The sequence below is a fragment of the Saccostrea echinata genome, unplaced genomic scaffold (genome assembly GCF_033153115.1).
Source record: "Saccostrea echinata isolate AGI-Se365-2 ecotype Australia unplaced genomic scaffold, CSIRO_AGI_Sech_v1 ptg000009l, whole genome shotgun sequence".
In the NCBI taxonomy this organism is placed as follows: Eukaryota; Metazoa; Mollusca; class Bivalvia; order Ostreida; family Ostreidae; genus Saccostrea; species Saccostrea echinata.
This window is the reverse complement of record NW_026889758.1, coordinates 52,349,406-52,363,753: the sequence shown is the minus strand read 5'-3', so window position 1 is coordinate 52,363,753 and position 14,348 is coordinate 52,349,406. Positions and strand designations below refer to the sequence as shown.

At 32.6% G+C, this 14,348-nt stretch overlaps 1 protein-coding gene across 1 annotated transcript; it reads right to left on the bottom strand.

The window, feature by feature from the left end:
* Positions 1 to 10,501: 10,501 nt before the first annotated feature.
* Positions 10,502 to 12,676, bottom strand: LOC133184034 (uncharacterized). The gene is made up of 3 exons (XM_061318903.1): positions 12,356 to 12,676; positions 12,066 to 12,147; positions 10,502 to 10,920 (listed from the first exon to the last, which is right to left on the bottom strand). Exons 1-3 carry the CDS (start codon positions 12,668 to 12,670, stop codon positions 10,526 to 10,528), a joined length of 792 nt encoding a protein of 263 aa, XP_061174887.1. The 5' UTR covers positions 12,671 to 12,676; the 3' UTR covers positions 10,502 to 10,525.
* Between the last annotated feature and the right edge of the window lie 1,672 nt (positions 12,677 to 14,348).

Genomic DNA, 14,348 nt, shown 5'->3' with positions numbered 1-14,348 from the left:
AGGTTAAGATATAAAAACTCGGGGAATTTGCAGGTAAAACTACCTGTCTGGAAACATAATTATTAAACTGAGTTCAAGGAAATGTACACCCAAAGTTAAGTCGGAGGACTATGAAACAATCAAAGTAAGTAGACAGAAAACATCTATGTAAGCTCGTACATGAAAGAGTACCTTTTTTTATTTTTCCCACAGGAGCACCGATCGATGTTAAGTGTGATTTACAACTCACTAAAACAGTATTTTACTTACGCAACCTAATGATTATATCACCCGAGTTATATAAATGACATTTTTTTCCATGTCTTTCGACAACTGGAGTTAACGAAGTCATTTGGCTGACTCAAATCTTCAGGGTTTAGGACCTTCTAAATTAAATATTCCGATAAGTATGCTCTAGTTCTTTTACGACAGAAAACGTTGTCTATGTCATCGTAGTCATAAAGCTACTGATTTTATGACCTCACCCCCCACCCCCTCCCCCAAACACACACACAAAGGAAACTAAGTCAAAAAGAAAACCTCCTATAAATTTATGATTTTATTTCAGGTGAGCTAATTTATGGGATGGAAAAATGTCATAGTAATGCTGGTATTTAAATTACCTTCAGGGGAAAAACACTCTTCAGCATGTGGCTTTTTCGTTAATGAATGAAAGTTCCAAGTCTGTAATTACAGTGTACAAGATAGATATTTAATATCGCTTCCTACCTAAGATTGGTACTTTGCATTGAGCAACGAAGCAGTGATCGACGATGTATTCGATACACCTTATGGAAGATCAGTAGTCAGGGTTCTACAAATCTGTTCTGGTTTCAATTTTTGACAAAAATTTAAACAATAAAATGCTTTCTTTGGTTGTTAGTACGGGAATTAACGTTGCAGCTGTTGCAGAAAAAATTCATAACCCGTAAGCCGGTTATGTAATTTTTTTTCTGCAATAGCTGCAATGTTAATTCCCGTACTAACAACCAAAGAAAAACTCATTTTATTGTTTACATTTGTATCTGTACAAAAATTCATTTAAAGTAGGATTAAGTAGGTTAAATAATGTATTATTGATATGTACATCATTGTACGTTTCATTGATGGAAGAGCCACTGCTCAAGAAATCTGTTGAGGTGATATGCTTAGCCGATAAACGACAATGGTTTTCTTAAAGGGGCCTGGATACAGTTTCATTGATTACAATTTTAAATGTCCATTTTATTCAAAATATAAATTCAGTTTAATGATTTGAACTTGCCTGAATATTCTATGAATTCAATGACAATTAACTTCATTCCTCCTAACATCACGTCTGTGTTTATAAACAGGGCACGAGCTCTGTTATTGTTAGCGTTTACGTTTTACCGGGTGTGTTCATTTTGTTTAGTCTGCACACATCACTGAGCACGGACTAACAATACTGATGAGTTTGGTATTGCTTTCTCGTATTTCTACTCTTAACTTTCTGGATTATAGTTTTCATATTTTTTATAAATACACAACTAAATCTCTACTTTTTTAAGTATTTTGGATAAAGTTTGCTTTGTGAAAGTGCAAGGATATATGTCAATCAAACACGTCCCGAAATTCGTAGTTTAAATAATTTTCAGATAAAAGAAGTTTCTAAACACCCGTTTAATATATTTTGATGTGAAATGCTCTAACAACATATAAATCATGATATTATTAAAAAAATTATAGCTTCAAATCTGTGTCCCAGTTCCTTTAAGAAATAAAGGAGATAAAATTCAGTGGATGTAAATATATGAGAATGAAATCCAAATAGGATGTAAGAGTACTTAAACATGTATTGTTAATTATCAATACTGCCCTTTCCCATCAAAATTGAAACCATTTAGAATTAAAGGCCCTCTATACACTAATGAAAATGGTTTGGGGCATTGAGAACATAACATCACGTAAAGATGTAAATACTTAGTCTACCTATACTAGTATTTCTTTTTCAATATAGGGAAACTGCCATTTACCCGCAGGAAAAATATTCACTGAAAACTTAGTATTGATAAACATAAATCACTGTTGCTTCTTTACATGGGTAAAATATTTTCGATTAATTATTTTGGCCTATTAAAATGCTAAGAAAAGCTTGAATTGGTTACAAATAGAGTATTATACCGTATATACTCGCCTATAAGTCGACCTGCTTATAGATCGGTTTTCTATTTTTAGGTTATTTTGGAGGGATTTGCCGCCTCCCATAAGTCGGCCACTTTTTGCCAGAATCAGTTAACAATTTCAGATCAATGCTCTTATGTTTTTACCTGTGTTTCAAATGATATTTTAGGAAATGACACCGATTTTTTTTTCTTAAATCATTCTCAACAAATCAGGTTTATATCGATACTTAAATGTATCAATTATATTACCGTACTGCAGATTTCAATTTATTTAATTTGTGATCTAAGAGCAGATCACTCAACTGCTTAAAGTCATATATGGCGTATTTTTTGATACGTTCAGACTAACTAAAATTAAAAAAGATCTTTCCATTTGTTTTATTACTTTATATAAAGATGGGGTTTTCTGTAAATTACACAATTTAAATCAATCGCATTTCATGGATATTAGAATTTTAAAACAACAAGCATTCGGAGAGTATTGCATTAGCAATACTAGTCCCCTACCGGCAAGTGTAATCTGGTTCCCGTTAAGAATTGAAAATGCCATGATTCCGTCAAAAATCAATGAAGCGGGACGAAATGCAAACTTAATCTATAACTAATCAAGGTAAAGTCATATACCAAAAATCAGCTCAATATCTGCGTTTAGAAGAAAATTGCGGAAAACCCTTAAAAATTGAAAAGGCTGTAATTCCTTCAAAAATCAATGAAGCGGAACGAAATGCAAAGTTGATCTGTAATTCATCAAGATACACTCACATACCAAAAATCAGCTCAATATCTGCAAGCGTTTAGGAAAAAAGTGCGGAAAACCAAGTGGGACAGACTGACAGAGGGACAGACAGACGGACGGACGGACAGACAGCTAGACAGACAGAAGGACAGACTCATAGGAAACCTATAGTCCCCTCCGGTTTCACCGGTAGGGGACTTATAACCGATTTATTACCGACTCCGCTTTCTAATATCAGACACAGTTTAAAGTCAATTTAACTATAGAAACGTGGGGTTATTCAAGTTCAAAATCGGTGACAATTTTAATTTGAACGTAATTAACAAATATCATGTTCATGTACACTCAATCTCGTATTTTTATTTTTTAGCTCAGATACGCTATATATATCTTTAAAAACTATATGCTATTTTGTTGCATCATTTGTATTCATATATACCCTAGTTGGGGTCTTTGTCTTAAATAAACTAAAAACTAAAAGAACTCTTTACGTGTTGTGGATAGACGATCCTTCAAAAAATTCTTGGAAACCATTCTTTTTCAACCTTGTTAGATTGACATCTGGATCAATTTTATTATCAATAAAGATATCGAATCATCGATTCCAAGACAAATTGCAACTGCATATTCATCATAATACAATTGTATTTTAACGTACATCTCTATCAATAATTATATGCAAATAATAGTTGCATATGGGTAAATAAATCATATTACTCATTATTGAAGATGTTTAAATGTATCGGAGAATGTTCTATGATTAATGGAAAAATTATTTACAACATAGGAATGGTTATTATGTAGAAACAATGTGTAAATATTTGATTAAAAGAGGTATAACGCTGATCAATAAAGCAATGCAGACATCATTATTTAAAATAAAATTCCGGTCTACGAAATTATATATTTTAAAATCATTGCTGAAAACATATCCATAGACATCGATCAATTATAAGCATAAAAAAAATCCGAAATTACAATTCTTTAATACTGAACAGGTTTTTAATCTGACTGAAATAAAATTATAAAAACAGAAACACGGTGAGAGGTAATCGATGTTGTATATTTCATTCAGATCCTCAATAACTCAAGTCTATCCTAAGCACTCGTCCCACGACATATTAACATACTACATTAAGGGAATGGTATATCAAAATATATCTAATGTCTTCAAATTCACTTGTCGCGCAGCTATACCACAACCGTCAATTAAGCATGACCACACAAAAGATATACCAATATTGCATCAAAATGCGTTTGTTGCATTTTAAAGTACTTCAATTTTAAAAGTAATGTAGACTCACATTGTATCTAATGATATTCATCTTCGCTAGCCAAGGGTAACGATCCGCTCCTCCTCTTTTAGAATAGACATAATTCACAAATATATGGAGGGCGTCATTTTTATATCTGATTGAATAAGCTTACCCGATAAATTGGCTTAAAATATGTTTCACATATATATAGTCAATTACAAGCTCATTTGAAGTCATAAAAATCAAAATATGATATTTATAATTCCAATCCTAATCCTAATCCGTAAAGGTAGGCTGGAGATCATTATGCGGGCAAGCAAAGCTGACTTCAAGCATATATATATATAGTATTTATTTATAAAGAAAGAAGCACGAATCAAACATATATAAAGGAGTATATGAATGTGTTGCTTTTATTTAAAGTAATTGACTGTATATATGTGAAACATATTTTAAGCCAATTTATCTGGTAAGCTTATTCAATCAGATATAAAAATGAGCCCCCCCCCCCCCCCACATATTTGTGGATTATGTCTATTTTTTGGTTTCTGTTTATAACCAACATCACTTACAAGGATGATGCGAAAACTATGAAGTCCTTCTAGGTAAGTTATTATTCTAATGCGCACAAAACAATGAGTTATATTTACATTTGACCTAATAGTTACTTTAACCCTAGGTTTTAATTACACTTGAATGACTTGATACATATGTATATGATATATTTTATAGAAACAAAAAATCAGCAATTCGTTTTTTATTCGCTTTCCATCATTCTTGCCTCTATATCTCCCTTCCTGGCCAATAAAACTAGTTTAACGATAGCCAAATAAGGACTCAAAGAAAAAACTCCAAAAGCCACATGACACGCGCTGAGGTTATAAATATATAAACCCCATATTATATTGCAATTATTGCCAAAGCACTGACAGCTGTAAATATGTATATGAGTACATGTACCAATTAATGACCTTACCAAAATTAATCAGATTTAAGGTGTATTTTACGCATCTGATTTTATATGATGATTAACAAGGAACAAGAATTCTGAAGGTATCCAAAATATAAAAAAATACACTTACCCTTCACCGCCACCACTGCATTAGCCATGTCCGGATTTCAAGTTTTCCAAAGTATCCAGTTCTGGTGTCAATACCTCCGACTTTTCCTGATTAGAAAAGAAAAGTTTATTGATGTGCAGTATAGTCCAAAGCGGACAATATTCATTTCCAAAAGAAAGGCAAATCTATGATGGATTATGAAAAGTGTTCATGTAACATGGTCAATATATCCATAAACACTTCCGTCTTCAGGAACTAAGAAAGCATCTTTCTTTAATTTTCTCCCTGTCGTCTTGACGTAGAATCGTTTATATGTTCCATTTCTGCCTGGTTGACCATCGTAAGAAAATACTCATTCATACTATAGACTTTCTCATCATTGAAGAGTCTTTGAGAGGGTTTGGGGATGATTTTCTCCTATGTTTATCAATAAGGAACCAAGGCATCGTCATTACACAAACAAGACAGGGTTTTTGATGCTTTTATTCAGCTTCTGTCAGAATGCAATAATTTGCTATTTCGTTCCCCCAGCTTCCTTTTTTCCACACGCAGACTGCTAGAGCCTATCGGTAAACTGTACAGGTGCGTGGGCTATGGGGTAAACTGCAATGTACTTGGCTGTCCTATCCTCTTTTCTCCTTTAGCCTCTTGTAATTAAATGTTGAAATCGAAGGTTGCAGAGAGAGAGAGAGAGAGAGAGAGAGAGGAATATGAAGATTTTCAGGAACTTCATTTCTGAACATATCTATTTATGTTTTTCCCACTAAAATCTATATTTCTAAAAATTAAGATAATTGACATACTTTTATTCCTGGTGGGAGTGTTAGAATTGATGATTTATATTTCAGTTAATCTGATATATCGATTATAAAATAGAGTCTTTTGGGTTACGAATTGAAACAATTGTTTCTAGATAATTGAAAATTTTGTCATATTGATAGATTGAAGGTTAACAAATCGGAAAAAGGGAAAGAAAACATAAAATATCGATCAAATGTATCGTAAAACTAGGAAAGAAAAGATGAAGAGCGAAAGGTTAATAACGCACATTGATGATATAATTAATTAATCAAGGCTAGGTACAGTAACAAATAATGATGGCCTTGACATTAATCTCTCTCTCTCTGTCTGGCTCTTCTAGAGCATTGTTTCTTACAATGTTTCTCTCCCTCTTTTTCAAAATAATTCATATCTTAACATGCAGTTTGTCCGATAAACCCAAATCCGGGAATGTTCATAGTCATCATCAACATTTCACAGCAGCATATATGTTTGTTTTTCGCAGATAAATACATGTATTTAATGACTTTTGTGAATATATGTATTCAATGATTTTTGTTCTGATGTAAGGATTTCCCTTATTCAAATAAGTTTTAATCATATATCATTAATATCAAGATAAAATTTTAGAAGTAAAAGGAGATAAACTAGATGTATATCGAAAGAACACAAATGTTCTGTCTGCGACCAAATTAAAATATTTTAAAGGTCCTCTGGAGGTAAAAGTCTTTCGTAGAAAATAAAGCAAACCGAATGGAATTGAATGCGTAAAACTCGTCATCGTAGAAGCATTTACGTTCAGCTCACCAGAACAAAATCCAAAGTTGATCTGTGTCATTCTTATCAAACACTCAGCCAAAGTCTGCTTAGTTAAACCCAAATTTTGTGTAACTGACCATCGAGCTCCGAATTATAATTTTTACCTTCTGTTTTTCTATTGGGAAAAATGGAATATATTAAGAACAGATTTTGGATATACTCTGAAACCCTTCCGATTATTCAAATCAATGAATACATTTTTTTTTGAAAAAAGTGAAAGAAAAAACCTTACCCGATGTGTGAAATTCTCGCCAATTCCTGTCAGCATATCGATAAATACACTAAGCTCTCAACAATGAATTGCATAATTCCATGAGTTATAACTGCTCTCTAAAAAGACAATACACTCAATTGCCAATTAGTGGAAGAGGACATGTCTAAAACGGACTCTTTGAGCAGGATCTGCGACCGATTTATGGATAATTTATCCGAGATATGACAGGGATAGGAATTCTGTTTTCGGTTTGCTTTCCCCACTTGTGTATATACATGTGAAACCCTTGCATGCAGTGTGTTCGTAATCGATCACCATACGATACTCAACAATCCATTTATGAGTCAAAATATTACTCCGTTGTCTTAATCACAATAGGGAGAATTTTTTATTGATATTCTGGCCACAAAATGCGCGGATTCCATCATCATTTCGGGCCTTAAGGGTCAATAGAATTTTTTTTAGCGATTCTGCAATAAAATGATCTTTGATCTTCAGGGGAAAAAATGAGCTTTTAAACTGATAATTACATGTTGGAAAGCTTTTCGTCGATTCAACTTGGTAAATATTTACCTTAGAATTGTTCGCCCAGTAAAAAAGGTGATCAAATAACTATATCGAGTTTGCTGTTAGATACAAGAAATAACCTGTAACTGTTGTTCAAAATCAATGGATTGATAATTGTCCGACAAAAAAATTGATTGCACAAAATCATACCTAAACCAAAAACAGTACAATGCTTTCCTCTGGGTACTAATAATTTATTTGCTTGCCCCCCATTCGTCCGTTCTTGACCAGAGCACAATAACAACATGACGGAAATTAAATTTCATTTGGTAAAGGCAGCCAATCGGTCAATTGTGAACCCGATCGTAACAACACAATTTAGTATACGTCTATGGAATACGGTATAAGTACACAAGGGTTACATTTTAATTATTCATGATAAGTGCATTTTCATGAGATATAATTTTTTTCAGCAGAAGAATGATTGGGAAAATATTTTTACAACATTCCGATCAAAAACATCAGGAAAATTCCACTCAGATTCGTGATCCCAACGAAAAGAAAATATAAAGAAACTAGACTCAGTGCTTTGCATTTTTTCACGGCACTTGGAAAGGCATTACCCAAATGCGTTAAGAATTGGGTGAAAACGACATATATATTTACATTAGTTGTTATTAATAAGTTTATAGTTTTTTTTCACGGCACTTGGAAAGGCATTACCCAAATGCGTTAAGAATTGGATGAAAACGACATATATATTTACATTAGTTGTTATTAATGAGTTTATAGATTAAAAGAGAATATTCTTTATGATTATATTAATATTGATATCCACTGATTATTATTTCCTTTATTCCTTATGAAAACCTCAGTCGTTTATCAATCAGTAAACCCCGTTAAAGCAAGCCACCTGTGTAAATTCCTTGAGCAGCAGCTCTTCCGTCGATGAAACCACAGGAGTTAGCATACCTATCAATTTTACCAAGTACGTATAATACCTATTATAATAACACATTATTATTATAGGTATTACGTATATTTTATATTTACTGAAAATTTCGTTAAAATTGATAGGTATGCGAACTCCTGTGATTTGACATACATATCAATAATACAATACTTAACGTACTTCTTCTACTTAGTATGATTATTTATACATGTATAAATAGAAAAATAAAGTGTCTTTCTCTGTTTGTAAGAGCTATTGCAGAGAAAAATAACATTTTTTTTTGCAAGAGCTGTAATATTAATTCCCATACATGTACTAACAAAAAAAGAAAGCATTTTATTAAGTAAATCCGATCAAATAGCAGACGTATTCCATTTACGAAATCTGGGATGTAAAAGGTTCTCCCCAATACTATCCAAATGTTAAAAATACGTTTCCATAACAGGCCCGGCCCGTAGAACGCAGTTGGGGGGGGGGGGGGGGGAGCAACCCCTACTTTTCTGAGTATAGTATTTTGCTATAGTAAAATTTCATTTATATGCAGGTCCTCCTCCTTTTTTCTTGCTGTAAGATTATTTTGGGAAATTGGCCCCCACATTTTGGTCAGTTTAAGAATTTATATATATATATATATATATATATATATATATATATATATATATATATATATATATATATATATATATATATATATATATATATATATATATATGTTTTTTCTTTTTTCTTGTCAGATTTTTTAAAAATTTGCCCCCCTTTTTTTAAACAGTCGCTTGCATAGGGCTAGATACAGCATCACAGTACTAATGGATTAATGCCTCAAAAAGCAATTAGTTGGTTAAATAATTGTCTTGCATCAAATAAAAAAATTCTGATTTTTCTATTTTGATATGCATATTATGTTTTCTCTAAAATTCATTTTAAAACCAGAAGTCTCTGATGAGACTGTGGCTCTACTGGTTTGTATTTACCATGTAAAAGTAGCACCTGCAACGTAGACTCAAAACATTTGTTTTAGTTTATATTTAAAATACAGAATTGGCCATCCTGACGTTTTCTAATCCTATTCTAAGTGTTGTTTCCGAAAAAATCAAAGCTGTAAGAGGAGAACTCTCTTCTTATTCAAACAATAAATCAGGAGCAGATCAAACACAGACCTCTAAAACATCAAAGGTGGGATCATGTGCCATGGAGGAGTAAGCATCCCCTGCCGAGCGGTCACACCCACCGTGTGCTCCTTGTCATGATTGGGAAATAACGGAAAAAATCCGTCGACAATTCAGTGGGTAAATAATGGCCTAACAATTAGAATGAAAAACGTCAGTCAGCATTTGACTTAATGATAGATTGTACATATATTTTGAAAACGTTTTCGTTATCGGGATATTTCCGAATATGCATTAGAGGACTTTTTGCGTTCGCTTTGGAGAAAACTTAAGCTCTGTTTTAATGACATATATAAAATGCATCACAGTCGCTTGGTAGTAATGTGTCAGTAGGTCGTAGACGCCACCGATTAGTTTTTGTTTGAAGAAACTCGCAGAATAAAAGTTTTAGCGTCTTTTCAACACTGAAATTCAGTCCAAACTGCTCATTGTGAAGCAATAACCTATTAAAAGGGTCGAATCAATTCTTTGTTTTGTAAAAAAAAAAAAAAACAACAACAACAAAAACAAAACCAAAAAAAAAAACAAAAAAAAAAAAAAAACAAATCTGTGAACAGGGAATAAAACAATTAAAATACTTGTTATACAACTTATTTGTAAGTAGCCTGCCTTAGTTTAATAATTGGTAAATATATTAATACATATCATTCACTAATGATAGAATGATCAAAATGAAAAGAGATGACGTGTTGTTTTAATTAAAAATACTTAATCAAATACAAATTACAAAAAATAGTGAATCAAACACCTAATCTATATTCGTTTTAGTCCAAAAAATTATCAAATCAATAGTGAAAACTGATAAATCACACAGGAGGAGGAGTGTATTTTTCAGTTAGGAGACTTTTTAAAGTCCAGATTCTTTTGATCTATACAAAATGTACATATTTAATCAAGAATTTAAACAACCTCTAAATTAAAAATCCAGAAAAAATTGTTTTTGATCCAAAATTTCTATTGTCACCACCGTATAATTTAACCCAGATAGTGTCGCCAGTGTGCAGATGAAGTACCCCTAACGTATCACTGTTATCATAATCTCCCAGTCCATGACAGTATGACTGAATTTCTAAACGAGCCCCATCTCTTACAAGTTCTGCGTGAGTATCACCGTTGTCTTTAGAACATTCAATGTTGAAAAAGAAGACGTACAGTCCCTCAGATGGCGCCTTAAAGATTCCTGTCGTTGGGTTATAGGCCGAACCTGCGTTAGTTATGACTGTATCAAAAACTATAATTCCACCTTCGTGAACAGTTGGGCCACTATGTCTGGCTGCCGTAAATCCAACTTCGAGTGTCGGAGAAACTAAAGGTAACAAAATAGAAATAAACACCTTTACTACAGAATGGCATACCTGTGGTCAGATATAATGTGATGTTATTGGACTATGATCATGGCTGAAAATCATTCAAATAAACTTCATAATTAAGCCCCCCCCCCCCCCCCCAAGGTATCAAGGTAAAGTAAAATCACTAATCAGAGATGTAGATGGTTTTACAAGGAATCAGCATCCTCAAGGCTGCATGTGTAGAGGACCTTATTATGGTTTACTAGTGGATATCCAACGCTTTGATTTGGACAGGATTTATTTTATGTTAAAATGTACTCATGACTGAAAAAAATCCGTCTTTTAACTGAAAGACATAAAATTTTATTTTCTTATTATTATATTTTCTTTGATTTTTTTTCATTTGGTGTAGTAGCTTATTTACAAATGCCTATAAGGATCAATATATAGAGAAAAACTCATGACTGAAAAAAATCCGTCTTTTAACTGAAAGACATAAAATTTTATTTTCTTATTATTATATTTTCTTTGATTTTTTTTCATTTGGCGTAGTCGCTTATTTACAAATGCCTATAAGGATCAATATATAGAGAAAAACTTAAAAGGCGTAATAATGCAAAAAAGACGTTATTACGCTTTTCCAAAAAGCATTATTATGCCTTTTGAATAGCTATCATTATGTCTTTGACAGGCCCGTTCTTTTAAAAGGGGGGGGGGGTCCAAAAAAAAATTGACAAGCAAACAAGAAACAGCAATGTTCATAAACAAAAACATTGTTTTATACCGTCCTGATATTAAAGTGAAAAATAATAAAAACGGGACTTTTAGAAATAATTAGTCTTTGACCTTATTCTTTATAACATTCATTTTCTACGTAAATGAAAATTGAAAAGGAAATTCTTTGAAAGACCCAGATTTATGCATTATTGATGATAGGCTAAACAAACAAGTTTAATAAGAAAGAAAAGGAGCATTGTTTGTTTTTTTTTCAGCTTATATGTTTTTGTTTATGTTTTTCTACACTTTTACTTTAATCCTGTAAATTTGAAACCCGTTGTTTCCATTGTTACAAGATGGAAATCTCAAATTATCAACATGCATAGTTTATTTTATATAAATATTTTTTTCACAGCAAGTATTTCATAAAATTCCCTTTACTTACTTAATCGTTTTGTTCTTAGGTGCAAGAAATGCCTTGAAAGTCTTTTCTCATTAGGAACAATTTTTGATGCAAGTGTTTCATTCTGAAAATAAAAGTATATATCAACAACGATTTAAATACTGTATAACTAAAATTTCTCTTTAAAAATAGGTAATAAAGGTACAACATTTCAAGGACATGACACTGTCTGCCTTCAAAATGTGATAAAAAAAAATCATGAATATATTCAAACCCCTTTAATTTGTCACTTAATTTTTATTCCTTGCGAGGCTAAATACGAATTGACGAACCTGGTTTGTTTCCTTGAAGATTTTAGCATCATGTTTGGTTCCTTGATTTGTTTCTGGAATCTCATTCCGTTGCCAGTTAATCTTTTCCTTTACTGCACTAAGCTCAGATTTTAAAAGCACAGTTTCCTTTTGCTGTTTCTGGAATTGGCCTGTCACTGAATCTAGGGTTGTCTGCAGAGATTGAATTATCTGCCCTTGCTCAGCAACAGTCTTTTTCAAATTGTTTAACTCCTGTAGTACACTTCTTAATGTATCATCCATTGCAAAGTTAGATCCAATGACAAAAAGTAAAGAAAACCCAATAAACAGCCTCATTTTAAAAGCTTTCACTTAATGATTGAAAACCTTACAAGCTTCAAAACGAACAGTGAACCAAATAAAGCTCTAAATTTTGAACACTTGCTGATAAGGAGTAAATGTGGAAGTTCTAATGCATGCAAAATATCTGACAACATAGATATGCAACCCAGTTACCTTCAAATCTACAATTATAACAAGAGGCTCATGAGCCACAATGCTCACCTGAGTCAACATGGCCCTGCTGTTCTTTATCAGCAGATTTTTTCTATTATATATTTCTATTTAAAACGATGATTGTGGTCCAAACCTACCCTCAGGGGTCTTGATTTGAACAAACTTGAATCTACACTACCTAGGATGCTTCTATATCAATATGACTAATCACGGCTTTGCTGTTCTTAAGATTTTAAAACTATATTCCTATGTAAAATTTTGATCCCCACTGTGGCCCCATCCTACCCCTGAAGATCACAATTTGAACAAACATAAATCTACACAACCTGAGGATGCTTCCATATCAATATGATTAGATATTGCATTGCTCTTCTTAAGAAGAAGATTTTTGAAGATTTTTTCCAATCTATTCCTATGTAAAACTTCGATCACCCATTGTGGCCCCACCCAACCCCCAGAGGTCATGATTTGAACAAACTTGAATCTACCTTATTTGATGAGGTTTCACCTGAGATTCTATTTGGCCCAATGGTTGAAAGAGGGCATGGCCGTTCATTTGAACAAAACCCAAGAATGCTTTGTGGCAAGTTTGATTGACATTAGCCCAGTGCTTCTGGATAATACGTTAAAAAATGTGAAAAGTTTATAGACTGATGGACAGAAGGAGACAGACAGAATGTGATCAGAATAGCTCACATGAGCTTTTAGCTTAGGTAAAAATATTATCTAAAATATCATTAAAAACATTTTTTGGAATGAGCCAGATTTCACCATGGATCTTACAATATTTACCATGCATTAGTCAAACAGTATTTTGAACTGGAAAAATACCCTTCCTATATTGTAGTGCCCTTTAAACACTTAAATGCTTTTAAATTGGTAACATGGAAATATTCTCATGATTCATTTAAAAACTAATTCTTTATCTTCTCTTTTTACACATACATTTGATTTCTGGTTGGTCTAAGCTTAAGTTGCCCATCCATCATGTCCATCACCAAGAAACCTGACCAAATATAAAACATATACAAATCTCCTCAGTAGTCTTTAAAAATAATGTACTAAATAAGTTAGCTAGAATACACATACCGGGTATTATAAATAAAAGCAGCTTTGCTGTTCTTAAGAAAAAGATTTTTTCCTACGTATTTCTATGCAAAACTTTGATGCCCTGTAATGGCCAAACTCTACCACATGGGGATCATGATTTAAACAAACTACATATTCTACTAACAGCCTTAATTGTTTCTTCTACAGAGAGAAATGAATTACCAGTAGCTAGGTCACATGATTCTAAGGTTCCATTTAACACCAGAGGGTCAATTTGTTTGTTTTCCTGTGTATGACAATTGCAATGGAATGGAGACAATTTGAGATTTTCTTGGATTAAAAATATTTCATATATAAAAACTAGAAATATGTCCATAGGACATGAATGCCCCGCCGAGGGTATATTAGTAATGCGACATTTTAACAACAAATTAGGAAAAGTGAGGTCAAGGTCAAAGGAAAGGTCAAG